General features: G+C 40.0%; 1 protein-coding gene across 1 annotated transcript in view; it reads left to right on the top strand.

The window, feature by feature from the left end:
- Nucleotides 1–22,487, top strand: part of astn1 (astrotactin 1) — a 337,883-nt gene that overhangs the window by 55,368 nt on the left and 260,028 nt on the right. Inside the window, 1 exon segment of the mRNA XM_030115287.1 lies at nucleotides 14,683–14,864. Coding sequence (XP_029971147.1) covers nucleotides 14,683–14,864 — 182 coding nt within the window.

Consider the following 22,487-nt stretch of genomic DNA (forward strand, 5'->3'; position numbering starts at 1 on the left):
GAGAAACCAGAACAGGTTTAACAAAAAAAAAAAAAAAAAAAAAAAAAACTTGTAACCTTACCACTGAAATATCAACCAACTTACTCACACATTCATGTTCCTGCTCATCGGACGAGCCCCATGCTTGTGCTCCATACATAAGAGGTGATCCTGGTTCAACTTGCTGTGTTGGCTAATCAAATAACCTCAAGGTCATATTCCTGGCAGGTTACTCGGTCTCTCCTTGTTTCTGCAGATTGCATCAGCACAACTGTGACAAAAGGTTTCATTTTTGTGGTTATAAAAACTTTACCAATATGGAAGATTCTTTTTTTGTGAATACTCCAAACAGCTGTTTACAGCTCTCCATTTGCAGTCAATTCTTGTTTAACGGGCATCTTAAGCAGCAGCCTGCCTCCAGCTCAGCACCCACATCTCCACCACTTATTTTCTGACCAGGATAGTTCACCATCATGCTGCCAGTTTTAAGCAAATCCGAAATAATCCAAGTCAGACTAGCCATTCCTCTACTCCAGAGTTGCTCTTTGGTCCACACTGAGAACATTTAACCACCATTGATTGTTTTAAGAGAACATGATTTTGCTTTCCATAAATTGGCCGGTGAGTAGGTGAAACATTCTCAGTGAACAAATACTTTTGGTAATGAAAAGCTGTTTGTTCTGCTTGTATGACACACAGCTTGTTCTGCCACTGAAATCACAAGTTTTTCAGCTGTGTACTTTTCAGCATGAAGAGGCAGAGCAACTACTTACTCAGGCAATGCTGGAGTACTGGTGCTACTCAGCAAGCATATTAAATTGCCTTTTGGGAGCGGCCTGCAATCCCTACGGAACACCTTGTTTAAGTATTCAAGGTGACTTGAGTTACGGGGTCATTTTAACTGTTTTCTCTCAGCTATTGCATTTTTGCTTCTTTTTTTTTTTTTTTTCCTCAAGTGGAATTTCGGCAGAGGTTGTTTGACCTGATGAAGACCAGACAAGCAAATGGGTAGAGAACATTTTTTGAAAAAATAGTGATCATTTCATAGAGCAAAATATGGAATAAAAAAATAAAAACATGTCTGTAAGCATGGCAAAACAGTGGTTCATAAATGCTACAAAAATAGAAGTACAATGCATGAAGTGTGAACTTCCTCCTGTAGCTAATTGTAGCAGGATGTGAGGGAAATGGGAATTAGAATCTTTTCCACCTTCAACATATATTTCTTCATCACTCACACGCGGAGATTAAGCTGTTTTCCATACTTGTGGCTCTGCAGAAGAACAAATGGGTTAACCAATGAGACATAACAGAAATCGTAATTGCTATTCGTCTCAGGATGGCAAATGGCTTTGGTGTTTGTTTGGTTCATTGCACAGCGCGTGCTTTCTTCACGAAGGCTGATGTGCATGTTGAATTAAGTCAACACCGAGATGAGACTGCTGCATTACAGGAGAGCAGCAGCCCTGTGTGAATGGCTGCTTCGTTAATCTCATTCTACATGGAGGTAACGATTGAATTTGTGCTATAAGTTGACAGAGGGCTTCTTTGTTTGTGGAAAAAGAGTACATATCATCCATTCATGGCATGGAGAGCCTCTATTTTTGGTTCATAATGTGGCGGAATCTGCTGCTGAGAGTGTGTTTTCATTGTGTCACGGTGACTTAAGGTATTTGTTCACCCATTTTCTTATGTGTCAGACATTTTGTACCTCCAAACATGTAAAATGCAGCCAAACTGAAATGTTGTGTGCCGTTCACAGGAGTGTAAATGGCTCCACTGATGTGTTTTGGAAGCAACGTTCTTGAAGTTTTTCTTTTGCTTGTGCTTTGTTAAAAAAAGTTTCCAAAGTTGTATCAAAGCAAGCCCGGTCAATATGAAGGCATCTTTGTCGTTTGATAATGTCGAACATGTCTGCATGAAAGCACACAATGGACAATATCAGTACTGGGCTGTAATCAGATGGCGATCAAAGTGTGGCTTAAGGCCAAACTTTACTGAAAAAAGTTGTTTTGTGTATACCGCCAAGAAGAAAATGGAACAAAAATCAATCTTTGACTTAAACCTAGTTTAGCAGAGATGTGGATGAAAAAGTTGCGGCTTTAGGTGTGCCACTAATGAATCATTCATTTCTCAGTCAATTACACTATAAAAATGGTGGCTCTTTGAATTCAGACAATTAAACCTTGGTTTGTGATTTGATTTATCTGCTGGATGCTGGTCCAGACGGGACAGCAGCCATTGGAAACTTGCCGGCATTGGCGACCGGAGTGTAAACAACACGGTGGGTGAAGAGAAGCCAGATACAAAGGCTGTAAGGATGGGGTGGGATGAAGAAATAGAAGAGTGTGTTGACTTACTGAAAGGGGCTCACAAGGCAATCATGGACATTCTGAGGTTTTTTTTTTACTTTTTCTTTTCTTTTTCCTCTCATGTTGTGAGTGTGCTGCACACAGCTTTGTGAACAGACTGTCTTTGTAGATTTTTAGATTTGTAGAGTTTTTTTTCCAAAACTAATGATTAATATGTGTGTTTTAGTTCATTTATGTTGGTTAGCTTGTGTCAAGTTGTGTTACATAATCTTACTTTGGTAAAGTTGGTGTATAAGCACAACATCACGCATTTTGATCTCACTTTCTTCTGCCTAAAGCCAAATGTTCAGGTTAGGGTGAGCCTATTTTATATTGGTAACGATTGTGATGAATACAGAACTCCTATGTTGAAAGAAAGCAAACGCATGGTTGGTTGGAGAAGTGTGAAAGAAGACAACAAATCATCTGGATGTTTGCTGTGGAGATACTCGCTGCGCTCTGTGCGATCAGACAGAAAGAGCCAAAGAAAGCTATAGCTGCAGAGTTAGCGGCCCCGGCTGTATTTAGTTTGCTTCCATGTAGAGTGATGCATCGGCGGTTTTCATTTAAACAGCTTAGCAACCTGTCTAAACAGTTTTTGAAGCTTCCAGACTTGGCAACAATGCCATCCATCTGGTCTGCCTCGCTTTTAATGGGATTCATCTGTGTGATCACATTCACAAAAGAACTCTGCAGGGTGCGTGACTTTCCTCAAGTGGAATTTCTAATCACAACCAAGTGGGGTCAGTCTTGTTGAATTTCATCAAACCGAGCGCTCCTTGTGTTTTACAGCAGCTGCCGGCGGAGCCTCCTGTGATCTCAGCTCACCTTGACGTGGACAATTCCCTCCGTCCTCCACGCTCCGTGTCCCATACATAATCATCTAACATGAAATTTTAAAAGAAGAACTTCTCAAGCTATCTTAAATTACCATTTGCTGGCTGTCTTGGTTAATATGTAGAGTCCCATGTTGGGAACCTCGTTAGGAAACCGACTGACTTTGATTGATTGCTCCGTTTCCTGTTCTCATTCATGTAGAAAATTGGTACGACTGAACGAGGAACACCTTAAAATGAGGCCAAAAGTGTTCCCAGGGGATATGGGAGAGTTTGTCTCTGTCATTGGCTTTTGTTCTCTTTATTTTCTTTTGTTTTGATCTTTCACTTTGGGCTGTTGGTTGTAAGAAGTCAGGAGATGAATGATCCAGTCATGTTGGTACAAGACAAACAAGAAGAAAAGCTAAAAGCTTTCTTCAGGCTTTTTTTTTTTCTCACCCACCAAATGTGTTTTATTTATGAATCTCTGGATCATTTTGCTACCAACATCAAGGTTTCTTTGTAATCATGCTGTTTACTTACTGGAGTCATCATGCAGATGAGACTGCCACAGATAATTTTCCCCCCTACATGCTCCAAAGCATTTGAATTCAAGCTGCCTGGGTTTTTCTTCCCATGTTGTGACTTTTCTAGTGTGGTTGTTGGTGAGAGAGAGGTCTTTGATAATGATCCAAGACGCTATTGGATTTCTGCTTATACATGCCCGTGTTGTTCAGTTTTTGAAACTTGTGCGTTTGGAGGAGCTGGAGCCGTTCGTACCCAGAAGTTTGAATTTAGATTAGCCCTCCTATCAAAAAAGAAAAAAAAAAACAAACTCTTTATCTTTTCCATGTTTTTCTCTCTTGCCTGCCTCTTCATACGATCCAACCTGTACACTAAAGCTCTCGCTCTACTCTTCCCATTACACTCTTTTCGATTATAATGCTCCCCCAACCCTTTTCTGATATCTTCCCCTTCTCCAGTTGCTATGACTGTGAGAGGAGAGGTAAGAGAGGGCAGCTTCCTCCTGACACCGCATGAGGATGTGAGCAGAATAGCTTCAGCCATCGCCATGTCTTACACACACACACACACACACACACACACACACACACACACACACACACCCCTCACTCTGGTGTTGTTAAATCCCAGTACAAGCACACAACTCCACCGCCATATGGTCTCCTCCCCACTTCTTCCATCTCCCACTGGGTAAACAGGCTCCTGAAAGCAGCATTCCACCCAGACCGTTGTTTAACTCCACATCTCCCTTAAACAGATCCTTTCTCTTGTCTCATTAGTTCTGAATTCTTGTCAATATCATGTCACTGAGCCCCATCAGCTGCTGGGATGAACTAACATTTAAATCTCTGCTCAAGGTGTTACTTTGTCCTTTTTTCCCAACACGAAGCAATATATCAAAGTATCAGACCAACAGATATCAATATGTTACGTGACTTATGATTTCAAGATATTTTTGGTTTTCACTCTCTTCCCAACTGTTCAAAAGTTCATTACTATGTTGGTTCTGTCTTGTGGATCTTCAAGCTGTGAAATCAATATGATGGTCTCAGTAGTTTGTCAACATGTTTTTTCTTTAAAAGCTTGAAAAACTTTTTTTTTTTTTTTCCAGTTGTATTTGTGTTTATCTTTCTAAAAGCAGTGGAGCAGACTGCAAGCTGATTACAGATGGAGCCAAATTAAAATTCACAGCACAGGGCATTATGGCCCCGACCAGCATGTTGTCAGGCGGGGGGAAAACTGTTTTTCGTGTGCTGGGTTGAGTAATGACTCAGCATAAAGATAAACCACCTTGAGCGATATAAATCACTGCATGCATCTGCCCTCTGTTGTTAGCTGAGAACCAACACATGCTGAAATATATTGCAAGGTATGATGAAACTGTTGAAAAGTAAGTTCTGGAGCCTAAAAGCTGGGAAAAAAAGGGATGCTTTGATTGATATCAGAATCAAAACAATATATCCTTCCCACCTCCATGCCACTGTTTAATCTTAAAATAAAGCTGGCTGAATACTGAAAACATTAATGTTTCCTTATAAGGGCCAGGATCTGGAGGGAGCTCAAGGTACATAAACACTACACATCCAAATGACATGCTGAGTAGTTCTTCTTTGTGCCAAATAATCCACTTTGTTATTCAGAAGACACTTTTACAATGACTGATTAGGCTGTAAGGGCCAACGTTTAGCTTTTGAGTCTCTTGCACAAAGGTTTTTGGCAGTTTCACACAATGGCTGTGGAAGTAGGCGAGGCCAAAGTCTCAGAGCTTGAACTACTCTGCAGCCAAATCAATGTGACCGCTATTGGGAGGATCGTGTTGATACTGATGAGAGAGCCAAAGTACACATTTGTCAGTTTTGAGTTCATTTGCCAGGATGCATATTGCAACATAAATCACATCTGACAAATATTCAGAAATAAAGAAATGTCTGAGATGTCACTTCAACCAGGTGCGTCTCCATATCATGGGGTTCTTTTCTATTGCACAACGCACTGCAAGTACTGCAGTATTCATGCTACACTGATTGCCATTATTTTGGAAGAGTTCAAATTTTATGTAAAGATTCATGATTTAGCTTTTTGTTGGTATCCATGTACAATGACCTCATTTGTCAGACTTCATATCAGTCCGGCTTCACATACAGTATGTCAGTATCGGATGGACAAACACGAACCCAAAACATGCCACATTGGTTTGTTAATGAAGGTGTTGATCGCACTGTTTATTCTTCCTTGCTTCTAATTCTGAGCTAGCCTGACCAATCATTGACTTGTGCTCTGCCATCATGCCGATATCATATTCTCCATGCTATATGTTTTCTTTGCGTCTGCACCAAAATATCGGGGAATTCCTGGTGTTGATGGCCGCCTGCATTTCTGTGAACATTTAACCACTTAAAGGTGCTGTAGGCAGGATTTTGCTAGGCAATGCTAATTTTTCTGTGTTTTCTTTGGATTAAATGTTAGAGTATCCGTTGATAGTCCTTTACAAGTGTAGCATAATTGCACTACCGCGAGGGCGCAGCGTTTCCGTCTGTCTCTGTTCTGAGCTGAAAAGGAATCTCGACAGCTCCAGGTATCTTTGACCAATCAGAAGAGCCCATGAGGCTCTAACCGTGATTGGTTGAGGGGCGTTCGTCGCACGTTCTTGTGGGTGGGGTTTAACTTGTTTGAGGGCGTGATGTCAGAGAAAACAGGACAGGATTGGCTGTGCTGGGTTTCAAATCGCCATCTTAGATGGGTCAAATCGCCATCTTGCTTAGGTAATCCTAAGCAAGATGGCAGAGATGCGGAATCCTGCCTACAGCACCTTTAAACCAGGGCAGTAGTGAGAGGAGAGCAATATGTATATTGCACAGTTAAGATGTTGATATCATGATTTCAAAGAAAAAAAAAACACCTTGTAATGTATCGTACACCTGTAAGTCTAACCAAAACAGTAGAAGCCTCGTAATTGGAATTGTGTTGGTCTCTCAGATTATAGTTTTAATATGCACTAGTTGTCCATATACTTTATATCTGTATTTATATCTGTATTTACAAAAGGGACACTGCTTAGGCTTTCCAGCTAAACGGCTCCCTTTGATATTTATTAAAATAGTCTCTATTTTCTAGCTTTATTGGACTCTGGATGATCTCATATCCTGCTCTGAAGAATTTCAAATATAAAAGCAGAGGCGTGCAGATATTACAGTCTGCTCACAGTGTGGCTTTCGTTTTGTTTGATTAATTCAAATATGACTTTCATTTGATGTAACAGACAATCACATTGTCTAAAGGTCACAACATATATTCCAGACAACAATATAGCGCCAAAAGATAGAAGACTGAACGGTTTTATATGTCAAAATGGTCTCCTGCCCTTTTTTGTGACTAAAATGTCCTGTTTACAGGGTAAAGTGGGCACTTCACAGCCCCCTCAAAAATCAGCTCTACTTTGGTGTTGTTGAAGGACAAGCTTGAAGGACGACTTCCATGTGGTCACGTTGGAATAATGATCTGGAAATTAGCAACGAGCGCCCCCCTCCCCCATTCTCTTTCTGTCTCTGCCTCGGGGCTGTCAGCTCGAGAATACAGCATTCCTTTAATAGTCGTTTATTCCTGCAAAGTTTGGGGAATTCAGAATCAACAGCTCACAAGTAATTTCTGCTTATCACTTTGCCCTCGGGTGACCGCGCTGTGTGGCGATTGTTATCGCAGCCGCTGTGGAACACACTTTAGAGAGAGAATACAGTTATGGCATCTAAACCTTTGGGAGAGTCATTGCAGACACAAGATTTGTGATTTGCTCTTTTTCAGATAACACTGTGGGTGTGGCTTCTATTTATGCCTCTACTGATAGCATATTCTTGTTTGTGTTGCGATTCTAATTGTTCATTTTGTATTTTCTTGATACTATGGGTTCTGTTATTTTTGCGCATTAAAAAGCATTTCATTGCTAAAATATTGTAATAAAATTGTAACGGCACTGGATGTGTCTGCTATTTAGGCCACAAGTCAGCTCTTTTCTCCACCTCATTGCTAGACAACATGTTTTGTTTTTGAACATTCTGAAAACGTGTTGAACACTTCATGACCAGTTTAAGCTTGTAAAGATCTCCTTTCACAGTAGAAGTGAATTCACTGGAGGAGAAGCAGGCCTTCATCCAATGTGGCGTTGGTGCAGAACATATTCCTGCAGTCCGCTTTACAAGCTTCACCTTCTGCAGTGAGCTGACAGACAATGCAAACGTCGCTTCGATCAAATCCCACTGCCTATGTGCATCAATGAGTCTTAGCTTCCAGTGACTCTGCACAGGTTTTCCATTTCTCTCCAATTACACTTGGTAGATAGTGACCCCTGCAGATCGGGTACACCCCACAAGAGATGCAATGGTTATTTAGGATCACAGAACACCAGGAAACAAAGAAAAACAGGTTTTATGTTAAAGAGATAGCCAGGGTTTTTTTTATTCCTTCAGTTATTGGTCTTAATGTTATGGCTCATCTTTGTTCTTGCAGAAATGCATATATTAAGAAACTTTATCATCATTGTCATTTTGGCTTGGAATTAAGGATTTGTCTGTGTGTGCATGCACATGGTTTTATGTTGATCGTAATGATTATTTGGTGTACTATATATAACACTGAATTGCTCCATCATGGCTGTGTACAGTGCCATTTCAAGTACAAACATAAAATCCAAGTATATTTTTGTACATCATTGCAACTAAAAGTAAATTGTGTAAAGTGTTATTATGATATTGATACGCAGTCAACTCTCGTAACAGAAGTCCCAGAGACAGCCTGGTAATATTGTTAGTAGCAGTTCTAGTCTGAAAGATCCCAGAGGGCCTGTAGGAATCTGTTGTTACTCTGGTTTACCACTCAGTCCCCTATCTTATCCACAAGCAGTCTCCACCAAGATGAATGATTTTATTCCACCACTGACACTTCACTCTGATGTTATTGCCTGAAACAGAACAAAACCTCCCTGCTGGGTGCTAAAAACTGACAGCGTTATATTGCTGTATTCTGCCCCAAAAAGAATTTCACCCCCGCTTGCACGTCCCCTAAACTGCACCAGACAGACTGCTTCTCTGTAGCTTGCTTGCCGCCATCACGTTGCATTAATCTCACCACAGTAAGTGTAAAATTCATTTTTAATTCCCAAATTCCCCATGAGAAATTTCTAATTATATCAGTTGTGGTTGAGTAAGCAGTGGTGTGTGAGACTCGTGACTTGGAAGAAAGAGAACGGGATTTTACCTAATTGAATGCAATTCAATCTACCTGCTAACAATGCACACATAGTATAATGTGCACGAGTGACTAGCGCTCTATGTAATCACATTCTGGTGGTCCATCTATAACTTGGGATATGTTAAAATGCAGCGTGCGGTGGTCTTCTGCGGTGGTCCTCTCCATTCGTTTATGCCTGGATTAAAGGTTTGAGTTGAGAGAGCTGCATGCTGCTCAATTGAATTCTAAATCCACTGAAGCTCCTTCAAACTAAATGGTTCGGTGAATCTGCATTCAGAGGAGGTAAACTAATAATACGATGTAATCAGATTACTTTGATTTATTTTAATGTTGGTCGGAGGCTGCTCTCTTCATCTCATACCCGTTTTTTCTCTCTGTCCCTTTTTTTTTTTTTTTGCAATTGCTCTTTATGCACTTCTATTTTTTTTATTATTCTTTTGTTCTCTTGCGTCTCTGCTGGGTGGCACTGTATGGTCCCGTGCAGGTACAGCGGCAGCCTCATTAATCCAGCTCTCATGGCAAACTAGTCCCCAGGGAGAGGGCGCACACTTTTTAAAAAGTGCCCTGTCACACGCTGGCACATGATTTGCATTTAGGCTAAAACCAGTCGGGACTCTTAAATTTTATTTATGGGCAGAGGAAACCCCCGCTCCTCTGCGGCATGAGGGCATCAGTTATTGTCAAGCCAAACCTTGTTATTCTCTCACAATTACAGACACACACACACACACATGCACACACAAGCACTGCTTTGTCACAGTGAAAGCATTAAGTGTTTTGGTTTGTAAACAGGTTATAATCTATATAAGGGATATGGCTATTATCCAGAACGCGAGTGCTTCCTTCTCCAGTAATCAGTGTAATGGCCTGTCTGACAAAGAAGGTGTGCAACTCGCACAGCATGAGGTGAAGTGCTCTATTGTAATAATTTGCATGTACAGCATGTGCACGAAATATTAATGGTGTCTGCTTTTAACATGAATAGTTAAAGCCAGGAAAGTAGTTACATAGGTGGCACATAGAAAATGAGTCTGCCATTTATATATGATGTAATTCAGTTAGTTTGGTAGTTTGAAAAAAAAAGAAAAAAAAAAGAAGTAAATACAAAAACAAACAACAAAGAAAGAGGGATTATGACAACAGTAGTATCTGCTGGGTGTTTGGCATGTCACCATTCCTTCAGATGTTCTTGAAAACCAAAGTATGGGCACCTTTGTGTCACTATTGACCTTAGATCCAAAGTCGAGAAACTACAAACATGAACAAGAATCAATGAATCAAATGGGCTATTAATTAATCTAACACTAGTCAAAGCAGTTCTCATTTAAACCCACTTCCTTTGAAGTTCTCAAGGATCCTTTCACACACTTGTACAGACACTTCTCTCAAAATTCCATTTGAAAATGTAGAAGAAAATTTAAGGATTGTGTTGATTTCTATGGAAACAGATGTCTCTCACAAAGTTTGTTAAAAGTCTTTGACTAATTCTCCCTCCTACCAACCCAGGAAAGAGTTCAAAGGTCAGTTGATTTCAGATACGTGCCTGATATGCCCTTCTTTCACACCCACTTCATCAAAAGTTGGAGTTGTAGAGATCTGGAGCCAATCCCAGGCAGTCACGCCAATAGGTAATTTAATTTCACAAATTAACTGACATGCATGCAGTTGCAGGAGGGATCCACAGTATTTTGAGAAAACACACAAACCCCATACATAAGAACCTTTATTTTGAATTATTGAGTGTATTTTAATGTTTCTGGCTTTTCAGTCAATTTACATTTTCTCAGTTTGTTTATCAGTTTCATTTTAACTCAGATTTCTTTGTGAAATTTGTGAAATTACAGAATTGACCAGTAACATCTGAAAGCTTCTAAAGACTAGCTGGTTTTAGGCCTATTTTATTTTATTTTATTTTATTTTATTTAAAGCACAACTGCTGTCAAATTAATGGATTAATGAAAAGGAATAAAAAAAGAGAAATAGACAATATATATATATATTTTTTTTTTTTTTTTTTACCAGGGTCTTCTGATTGTGAGCAAGCCTGTAAATCTCCCTCAAAGACGTTTAAGGAAGTGTTAGTCATATTGATGTTCACAGACTGATCTTACACTTTTTTCACAATAGGACCTTTACTGCCAGATAAACATCTGTCCTGTTCTCTTAAAGTGCCCTGGGTTTGTTCACTTAAAATGAATTAATGGTATCCTAGAAGGGTCCACCTGAGATCACAGAGGCAGTTTTTCTTAGCCACTGCCGACGCTTCCACTGACTAGTTAGGTAACCTTAATGTGCAACATTGATCTTTCCGCTGTAACTAAGTAGGCACCCGGGCGCACAAGGATGTGGCCTTCGATCTGGAATGATTTCTGCCATTATGATGGAAACACTGAGCACATGTGCAGAGAAATCCAACAAAGATGAGAATTTATAACCCAGCGCAGGTGCAAAGGTTGTGTAACTCTCAAGTTTTGCACAACATGTAAAAGCCTGTGATCAGCAGATAAATTCTGCTTGCAGCCACACCATCAGCAGTAATCAGTGTAATGGTCTGGTGTGTCATGGGCTTCGTCTGTGTTTACTGATTTTTGCACAGTGATGCGTTGGGTTTGCTGCACCGGGTGCGTGGGGTGTTTTCCCGCTCTACCTCAGCACTTCTCTGTAGCCCCCCCCCCCCCCCCCCCCCCCCCCCGGCTTCACAGACATTGTTCCTGTCCTATTTCTCGTCTCCCAAGCTAATGCCAGTGCCTTAAATTACTACTTTAGTCATTCAGTTCTGGGCTTTTTCTTTTGATCAGGCCTAATCCTCATTATTATTTACAGACTGCGATATCTCCCTGCAACCGCCGCTGCTCTGCCGCACGGATAAACCAGCACACAGTACGGACTTTGATCAATTATGGACCATTCTCTAATGGTCTGTGTCCCTTCAGCGCACCCCCTCCACTCCTCTCAGCTCTGCATTGTGCTCAGCCTTCCTGCTCTGTTAAGTTCTTTGTGGCATTTGTGTGTAAAATTAGCTTTAAATCATTCGATTGTTTGTATTGCAGTATCATATATCTGGGTAATATATTTGTGTGCGGCACTCGGGTAGGCCAGCAATTAGTGTAATAGTCTATTTCAGTGGCGGCAGTTTCCAAGCTAATCCATAAGCTATATAAGGATGTGCGCTGTGTACCATACTTTAAATGGTGGCATTAAATACGACTCAATGTGCTAATTTCGAACCAGAGATTTAAACAGGAATCTCTGGCCCAGCCAGCGATAATAAAATCCATAAATCAGCGTTCACAAAGTAAAAAGGTGCTGGAAAAAATAACATCAACAAATTAGCACTTTATTTTTAATGTGACATTGATGTACGGTGAAAACATTTTCTCGGGATAATCCAATGGCTTCTTAAATATTAATTCGTGCACGCATTAATATCTTGCCTTTGTTGGATATTTCTTACCTTTGATGTGGCCAATCTGGTAGATTTGTGAAGTAGCATTTGGTGTGTTATTTTTTTAAGATGATTAAAAGAAAATATGACCTCGGATTTCCTGCTCATATCCGACTGTCTGTCTCTTTGAGTGTGATGCTTCAAAACGAGCGTGGACCGGTAGCCTACTCTCACAAATTTTGGTGCATTAAATCAAGTGAGGAATGCAAAGCTGTCCGCTCCCAGTTGTGTACAAGGAAGGAATAATTATTCTGATAAAGGCAGCTCTTTGTGATGCAGTGTGTTTTTGTGATAAAGGGAAAAAAACACAGGCACATATTTCAGTGTTCAGATACCAGGGCCAGTCTATGGAATATAGAATATTCTTAGGACGGGTACAACAACTAAACATGATGATGATTTAGGGGAATAGCGAAGTCATCCCTTCTCGGTTGATGGAAAAGGTCTGGAGACAGTGGCTCTGAACAAAAGACAGGCGGTTGGACTGGAGGTGGCAGAACTGAGGATGGTGAGGTTTTCACCGGACAGAATGGACAGGGTTACAAATGACTACATAAGAGGAACGGCTCAGACAGTTTGGCGAAAGTGAGAGATACGAGGCTAAGATGGTTTTGTCACGTATGAAAGGAGAAAGTGTGGAGGAAATAAGAGGCTAAGGATGGAGCTGCCAGGCATGAGGACAAGAGGAAGGCCAGTGTGGGTGTCCACAGATGCAGTGAGGGAGCAGATGAAGGCGATCGGGGGGATAACTGAGGAGATGGGGGAGTTGGAAGAAGGTGATGCAATATCCAATGGGAAAACGCTGAAAGGAAATGCATGCTATGAAAATTGATACTACAAATCCAGAGGAAGGAAATTGATTGCATAAATACTGCTGGAGTCATTTGGTAATTTGCAGGAAAAAAACCCCCACATACATATCACACCTTGTGAGGATATTATATAAAAGTCAAATGTCAGAAAATGATTTTGACTGGATATGTATTGACATTTGTGTGTGACTAATAATAATCATGAGTCTGGAATTATTTGTGCATACCTGAATGAATACATATTCTAATAATGTTAATACAGATTTGTATGCTTGTGTTAGATTTCACAACATGGAATAGGCCTTGCCTTTCACATTTTTTTCCTTCCATTTTATTCACTAAATTTGGCAGGTTTTTTTTTTCTTTTATTGTTAAGTAAATCATGATCATTCATGATATTTCTCTAAGTCAGAACATACAAAATCAAAGCACCGCTAAGCAGCGAACTTGTCAGAATGTTGCGCTGTTGAATGAGTACACTTTGAGGTGGGATTCAGTTCCTGTAATCACTTTCAGTGATCTCGGTTTCGATTTATGCCTTCCAGCGCCGCTCATGACTTACGAGCCTTATGCATCTGTGCGTCTCCTAACACTCACAATACAGGAAAAATCACCCATAAAGCCCCGTCATGCATTTATAATATTTCCCATTTCTCCACTATGTGTGTTTTGGTGTGCGTTGCTAATACTTCAAACAGCCAGGAGTAGAATGGATTGTCTGGAGAACTGAGGTATGACACGAAGCACGATGTTTCTCATGCTCTGCTGCTCCCACAAAATCACTGTTTACTCATCTTTATCTGTTTTAGCTTTAATCATTTTGGGGGGGGGAATTTTATTTCTGTCTGTCATGCATATAAATAATACCAGCTGGAGGAGTGGCTGTGGGTGAAGTCAGGAGTCATGAGTATACTAAACGAGCACAGAAAAGTGAGAAATGTATTCTTTTATTGTGTAATTTCTTTTTTTTTTTTTGATTTGCCTATTGTGTCTGAGATTGATTGGTTCCCAGCTTGAAATGACATGAGCCAGCAGACATTAATATGAACAATGGCTTTACTGATTGGTGGCATCTTTAAACAACTGTGTTGTTTCTGCCTTGATCCATGTGCAAGAGTTTTTTTTGTTCTGCCTTTTGTCCATATCGTAAACACTTAGGTTAATGTCACTTTTGTGAGCTTCATTTTAGAGCCACACAAACCTCAGAGTTTTGAGTTTCTGGTGCAGATATATTTAGAATGTGTTTTAATGTGGAAAATAAAAAAAAGCAATTAGATCAGTATTTGACAAGAATCAATTCAATTTTCATCAGTTGTCTAAAAAAAGATGAAGAACATTTAATTATTAATGTAACTGTTTATATTGAGCCTGGCATAACAAGGCATGTTTAGGTCCACATAAGAAAGCTATCAAACATTTAAGTACATTATTTTCTGGTAAATTGGTAGATTTCAATGAATCCAAGATTGTTTGGTGACACAGCTTCTCATTTAGTGTCTTCTTGTGTTTGTCAGAGATTTCTGGGAACTCGGAGGACATCCCTCTGGTGCGCTGGCGACAGCAGTGGTTGGAGAATGGCACTTTGCTCTTTCACATCCATCACCAAGACGGAGGCCTGAGCATCCCAGAGCCGACTGAGGACCCGGCCAACGACTCCACGAAGGAAGAACTCCGCATCCTGCACATCTCTGTGATGGTGAGGCTGATTGTTGAAATCACTGAGTTCTGACTGATGTTAAACGCTATGGCTTGGATTTCGAACTTGTATATTATTAAATCCTATAGTTCATTCAATTGTTATTGATATAGCTACATTGTTTTGTATAATTTTTCACAATGGATACTCGATTCATCTCAATGTAAATCCGAATTATCTTCATCACCATCAAAACTAATAATGAGCCAGTTTCAACAATGTATGATAGAGAATACCAAATTTTTGTTCCAATGAAAAAAGTGAAATACTTCATTTGGTACAGCTATACAGAGAATTATTGTCATTGGGTAGAATTAGTTTAGATGGGCAAATTTAAGAACATGGGGTTGGTTTATTTTCGTGGCAGCTACCAGCTCTTCAGTGCTGTCATCTTTGAGATAAGATTACATGGTTGTACTGCTTTTTTGCTGTCCCTGTGTATTCCTAACAACAAAACTGACCGCGCAGATTTTTCTTTCCAGGATAATAGTTTTTAGTGAGCAAATGAATCCCGCAGAAGTCCGTCACGGTACAGTGGCTGTTCCTATAGGGAAAAAAAAAAAAAAAAAGAGTTTCATTTAGAAAACATGGCCACATCTTCTGTTGAGTGTTTTTCTTTGTCCTGATGTACATGATATCCCAGTCTGAACTTTTAAAGCACCTCTCCCGGTTTGCTGCAGGATTTACTTATGCTGAATACATACTGAGCCTGTGGCATATGGTCTCGTCTGTTGGGCTAGCTGCCACGGAGCGTGTTTGACGCAGAGTTATGGTTGTTTTACATCTGTAAAGACATGGAGGGAGTCACAGCGGATGCCTGCAGTCACGCTGTGGTTTTTTTTTTTTCTTTCTAGTTTTTCCACATACATGAGTAAATGTACACTTTGAATGTTTTTGTATCAGGAGGCATCGTGCAGTCTGCGGGAGCAGAACATCCGTTTATGAAGTTTACATTTGCCGCATGTAGATTTTTGCATGCCTGCACTGTATCAAACCTTATCTGCTATGTCGGCAAAGTCGGAAATGAATCCTTAGATCTCAAAGCTTCTTCTTTTTGCCCGAGGAAATGTATATTTATTAGATCTTAGATATGCCACACCTACTCCCAGTGCCCCTTTCCAGCCCAAAGACATTACAATCATGCTTTGATGGATGATATGTATTTTCAGACATTGAAGGCATATTATAGCTGCATACACAAGTGATTAGTCAGCTTGAGAGAACTTTTGCATTCAGCTACATTTCCTGAATGGAGGCAGGGAAGCCACGCTTCAACACTCACCGAATGTCAGTGACCTCTAGACCTTGAAATAATGACGAATAGCTGACCTTGACTATCCTCTACATGTTTTGCATGTATTAGTGAACATCAAGTCAGTGTCTTTTGTGCCGAGGCCTGAGTGGTGACAGCATTTTTGTGTGGAAATTAGATCGCCAGTGTGCAGGTTATGCTTCTTACCTCTTTGATTTTCCACTAATCTCACATTTTTACTCCCTGCTCTATCTGCATTTCACATCCCATCAACCTCAGGTCCGTGTCTTTGTGCTCCCCGCTCTACTAATTCCTCATCCTGAAAGCGCTGCGGCGGCTGCGCCGCCACCGGGGCGTTTTCATGAAGGTGTGGGTAGAGAAGGATTAGCATGCAGATACAAGCAGACCGTGACAACAGATGGAAGCAGTGTTGCCACTGTGCGGCCCAGGCCCCGCTGCAGCTTGCCACCCGGCTGGAGGGCCCGACCTATAAATCCAAAGCCCTGTCATTTGTTCAGCTCCATGTGGATACTGAAAAGGTCCTGTGAAGACTGCTTTATGGGCTTTTTAGCTCAAACACACACCTGTAACCGGACTTCTTTCTTCTGTATATTTCAAGGGCTTAAGGGATCGTGTCTGTCAGCACAGAGGTTGAAGTCAGAGATGGGGAGGGGGAAAAAAAATGCTATTTTAATGTGCAAATGCATAGCACTGAAATTGGAAATGTGAAATTAAAAATCAGGCTTGTCCATCACATGTAAGAGTTTCAGTAGTTTTGACATTTTATTCACAAAATGTTTGTTATTGCATGCCTTGCTTTGTGTTATTGGTCTAATGAAGTCATGGTCACACACACTGCACAATGCCAAGTGCTTGCATGTCAGATTGTGCGATTAATGGACAATGATTAATCGCTCAATGATGTAAATAAAGAAATCTATGTTAGACCAGAGCCACTTTATCAGGCGGTGTTGTCCATGCAGAGCGCACTTAGTTTTGATACTTGCAGTTGTACTTAATCTAAGGCCTGTTGGATAAGAAGATAAGTAGAATAAGTAGTATAATAAGTGGAACATTCAAAATCTTCAAATCTTTCCAAAACCATCCAGGATTGATTGTTGGGTATTTAAACTGGTGACCTGTTCAGCGTGTTGCACTCCAAATTCACTTGGATTGAGCTGCTGATTTGACTTTTAGCAACTTTTGGCAGAACTTCTTGCAACACCTAGTAAACTGAAAACTTGTGGTGATCAGAGCTTTATTAAACAGGCTTGACCTTTTGCATTGAAACTGGTTTGCAGAACTCTACCTGCTAGTTATCAGCAGTTAACTGAATCAAAGCAAGTCCAATCTCAAGGTTTCATATTCAGAATTATTGAATTAATAAAGATGTTCAGCTTGCATAAGTCAACCAAACTGGCTTTTGAATGAAATCCAACTATATTCAGCTTCCAATGATCAAACAAACCATATTGGATATACAAGCTGAAAGAAACCACTTTTGACAGTACTGAAAGTTCACATCTAAATTAGTCAAACTTTTGAATTTTTTTCAGCTCTGGATATGTCTTTATGTTCTACTTTCCACAAAAATCCAAACGCTTATTTAAAAAATAATTATTTCTCTCCATTCAGCTGAAGAACTGTCATTTACAGGACTGTAGCCATGGTTTTTTTTAATCAAGCAAATAATTTTGGGCTTGAACTCGTCACATGTCCACACAACCTGGCCAGGTCCTCTCAGCCAGGAGTGTGGGATCTGTCACAGTTCATTGCCTGGCCACAGTGTCCACCACAACACTGTTTATATGGATGGGTTGGGATTCCACCGTTTTTAGGCTTGAAGACCAGCCAGACTCATTATGGGCCTGATCCTAAAGAGCAGTCAGCTTCAATGGACTGCACCAGACTTTGGATCTGAGGCTAGGGAAAAAAAAAAAAAAGCAGGTTCTGTCAGTTTCTCCACTCAGGCTGTAATTGCTCATGACAAATTTCATTATTAAAAATATAGAAAAATCAAACAGATGAGATATTTTTTTCAGAAAGTCAAATTCTCAGCGGTGTATTATTGAAGCATAGCACTTTAAATTTATCGGCTTCCTCATGCTGCTTTCAAAGCTTCTCCTCCTGCATTCACATCCATCAAGGTGACCACGGTGTCCTCCGCTGGCCATGCCTGGTCATCCATAATAGATGACTAACCTTGTGTATGTCTGTACCAACACCAGGTGAGACACTGGCAGTTCAAACACATGTCCTCAGCTCCAGCTCCAGCCCTGCAGGCACAGACAGCTAAAAAGTACATTTCAACACTCTGGCTGAATGAAAACAAATAAAAAAAACACCATACATTCGAAACGCCATCAGATTTTCAATGCCGCATGATTGGTTTATCTGTTTAGGCTCTTAAGCTCCAGTGTGCTATTGCTATAAACATTTCTCCCCATTTTAATTTCCCAATTTTAATCATCTGCTGTTTTGCCACGGGCCCTCAATGGATCAATACAATCATCACATACGGTACAGAGGCGTCCAAACCAAACCAAGTCAATTACTTTATATGAAAGGCTAATATTTTCAAGCTGAGGGATTGGAGTTGATGTGTTTCCCCCCGTGAATTTCCTGTAGCGTTATGTCTCCTCGGAGGCCATAAAACAATGCTTTAATTTGTGCAAGTTATATCGTGAAACCCAAAACACAAAAGTAAAATCGAATTAGAAGTTAAAAAAAAAAAAAAAAAAGATAATTTCTTAAAAGATAGCTCTGCAATAAATTTGTAGTTCATGCCCACATCGGCACCAGTGTTGTTTGTTTTGCTGGAAGGCGAACACTTTGAGCAGTATGGCCTGATTCAGTTTACCTCAGCTGTGCTGAAGCCCTCAAGGTACAAGTTTGCTATGGATCAGTAGCATGACACAAAAAAAAAAAAAAGCCCTCCATCCTCACTGTGCTCACTCACCCATAAAGGTGATGAGCAGCGGAGTCTTTCAGAGCCGTATGGTGTCTGATGTTAACGGCAGCCGCTGCCACCAGGCACCTCCTTTGTTTTAATCTCATTTGTGATTTGAGAATCCTCAACAGTTTAAAAGTGCATGCATTAACACCAGCGTGAACTCTTCATCTACTACATCTGGGTTTTTTTTTTTTTTTTTCCTCTCTCTGAACCAACAATATTGTGGGAAGTATGAGGCTAAACAGTTGTGCTAATCTTTTGAGGTAACACATTTATTTGTGGTGTATCTCATATCAGCATCAACATCATAGTGTTTTGCCCTTTTGCTTCACCATTTATCTCTAAGTATGAGAAAATGTGTTTTAGCACACACTCCACTACAGTAAGCCATTTTTAAACACTTGAAGATGTCCCGGTCATCTCCTCAGTTTTTCTTTTTTTCTATTTGAGGTTTTTTTGTCCTTCCAGAACGAAACCCTGCTTAGGAAGATTAACGGCTTATGTTACACACACTATGTTAATGTTTCATTGAGGGAATACAGGAGATTGATTTCATTAAAAAAAAAAAAAAAAAAAATCCTCACGTTTGCCTGTGAGCATGCTGATTATCCAAAACAAATCCAGCTGAAATTGTCATGGCAGATAGAGAAAGCAATGAGATTCAGATCCAGTATGCTATAGGGGGAAGAGGGAAGGGAAAGAAAACCTTGAACATGACAGAAACTAACAGCGTTTGCGTTGTGACATGATTCCTCCGGGCCTTGTAAATCTGGGAAAATGAGTGAATTTGAAAAACAAATACATTATTGATTGTGGTGAGAAATGTTGCCTCCGGGATTCGTATATGGATATAAATTCTATGACCTTGTGTGCTTTTCGATGGTGCTTTCACATCGAAACGGTATGATATAAAATACCATTTTACTCGTATTGTGAGCGTGAGTGTGAAAAGGTGTCAACATCAGAGGCTACTCTGAGGTGAAGTGTGTCCAAGGTGTAAACCCTTGACAAAACACAGAACAACCAAAGTATTCCTTCAAGTTTCATCGGCAGTGTTTGTTCTTTCCTTTTGTCATTTAACCACTTACAGAGTCTGTGAAATTTCTTTCTCTTAAATTTCAAGCTTTCTCTGTCAGAGGAAAATTATTGCAGTGGTGAGAAGAAAATCTCTCCGTAATGGTAAAATTTCCTTTTACTGATGTTTCATCTTTCTTTTTCCACCGTGAGAAACGACCACATCCGATTATACAGAGTTTAAAAGTTTTAGCACCAACTTCACAGAACGTACAAATGGCTTTTTTTTTGTGTAATAGTAGATTAAAGTGAGTCTCCCATAATTTTATCAGGATGTCTTGACATATCAGCGTTACAATAAAAAAAAAAAAAAAAGATCTTTTCCCTTCATTTAATATTACTGCACTGCAAAGAGTGGCAGTTTAGCTAGAAAAACGATGAAGTTATTGCAAAATGATAAACACTGCTTCAATCAGAGAGGAAATTATTTCGTTTGTCTCATCAGAACAACACAATCAGTATGATAGCGCTTTATGTTGTCCCGCTATTTACTTCACACTCTCCCAGTTTGCCTGGTGTCATAAAAACACACTTTTAATGGCTGACATTATAGGAGAATTCAGGGAGTGTGACTTGCATGCACTGCTCTCTCCCTACAGTTTTACGGAACGGGATGGTCATTTTGACCCTGCTCAGATCGTGGGATATTGACATTCATGTGGCGACCCTCCTAAAACCTGTGTTGATAACATTGATCGCATAAACCTTAAATCAATGCGGCCCTGACCACTTGTAAAGCGGGGAGCCTCGGCTGAATCCCAGCCCCCAAAGCCGCTTTCTGAGCATCACAGCATGGTGTGTTTTTGAAAATCCTGCCGAGCGAAACGAACCAATCCATAGCTTCCCTGTGGGCTGAGAGGGAGGCACGCAGCCCAAATGCCTGGCATCTCTGTAGCACAGCTAAATCTGTGATGCAGACAACGGAGCGCCACGGGTCGGCTTTCAAACAAAACCAAACAGCCAAAAGGAAAAAGGGAAAATCAGTGTTTGATTAAAAAGTGACAGACTTTTTCTCTTTAAAGCTGCATTTGTTGATGTATTTTTACTGGATCAGATGATTGTTTATCAGAACAGAATTTGTCATCAGTTAATTAAATTTGATTGGACTTTAATTAGCTGTTTATTTTTTTTATATGTATTTCTTTTATACATCTATTTCTTTTCATTCACGGGTTTAAGATATAATGTATCTTTTTGGTGTTCCATTTTGTATTCTAGTTTGGCGGTTATCAATTTTTACTTTCACAGTTGAACAATAAGCTGCATCCATCAAGAAAAGAACAAACAGTATTCTAATCCCACAGCGAAAAGAAAGACAGAGGTATCTGAACAATTTGTGCAGCATTTAACCTCTAATGAAATTATTGTCATTGGAGTGGGTGGATCTACAATCAGAGTGGATAATTATTGTCAGTTACACAAATACAGAGAAAATGCAGGTTGATGTTGCTCATTTCCTACTATTTTTTAATGTAAATGACCTTGCTGCGAACATGCTTACTTTAACAAAGCAGTGTAAAACCCCAAGTGACTAATTATTGCAACTTTGAGCTTTTAAAGTAAACTGTGAATGTGAGCATTTTGAAACCAGGTGTCTTTCTATTTTCATGAATCAGGTTTAGAATCTCTCTGTACTTGCAGCACTTTAAGTTTTAATTCCCATACTGTTTATATCAATAGAGCCAGAATTAGACCACACCACAAGCCATGACGTCTGTGATGCGCATTATCATTTTCCTAATGGGAGTTTCTTTTTCCACTCCTGCGTCTGGAAGCCGTGTCTCATTGAGCACGCAGGCGAAGTCCGTCGGACCTGATATGGAGTCGGCATCAAATAATTTCCGCTGTCTGTTGGGATTTCAGCCAGAGCCAGTCTCTTATAAAGCAGACAGCATGCTTTTAATAAATCAGACTTGCATAGGGGCTGAAACGTTACATGCTGCTTGGCTGGTTTATTGTCCCCTTGCCAACGTGGAGGACATCATGCTGGTTTCATGCTGAAAGAAAATGAACCATGAACCTTTAGCCTCAATTTAATGTTTGATACAAACCAGCCTGACTAAAAGGACAAAAAAAAAAAAAAAAGAAAAAGAAACACCCAAAGGTAGTAGCTGTATGACTACAAATGATGACTTTCATTTGTTTTTTTTTTTCTACTTTCAAGAGCCTTCTGTACTGTACTCGTAATATTGTCCTTCATGCCTCTTCACATCAGTGGGAAACAAAGGGCTCATCATTGTATGTTTGTATTTTTTTTTAATCAAAGAACATTCAGACTATTGCAGACCCTTTCCAAACTTTAAAATATCATGACACATTTTATTTATTTCCGTAATTTCTTTCA

This window comes from Salarias fasciatus, chromosome 18 (assembly GCF_902148845.1).
Source record: "Salarias fasciatus chromosome 18, fSalaFa1.1, whole genome shotgun sequence".
Classification (NCBI taxonomy): Eukaryota; Metazoa; Chordata; class Actinopteri; order Blenniiformes; family Blenniidae; genus Salarias; species Salarias fasciatus.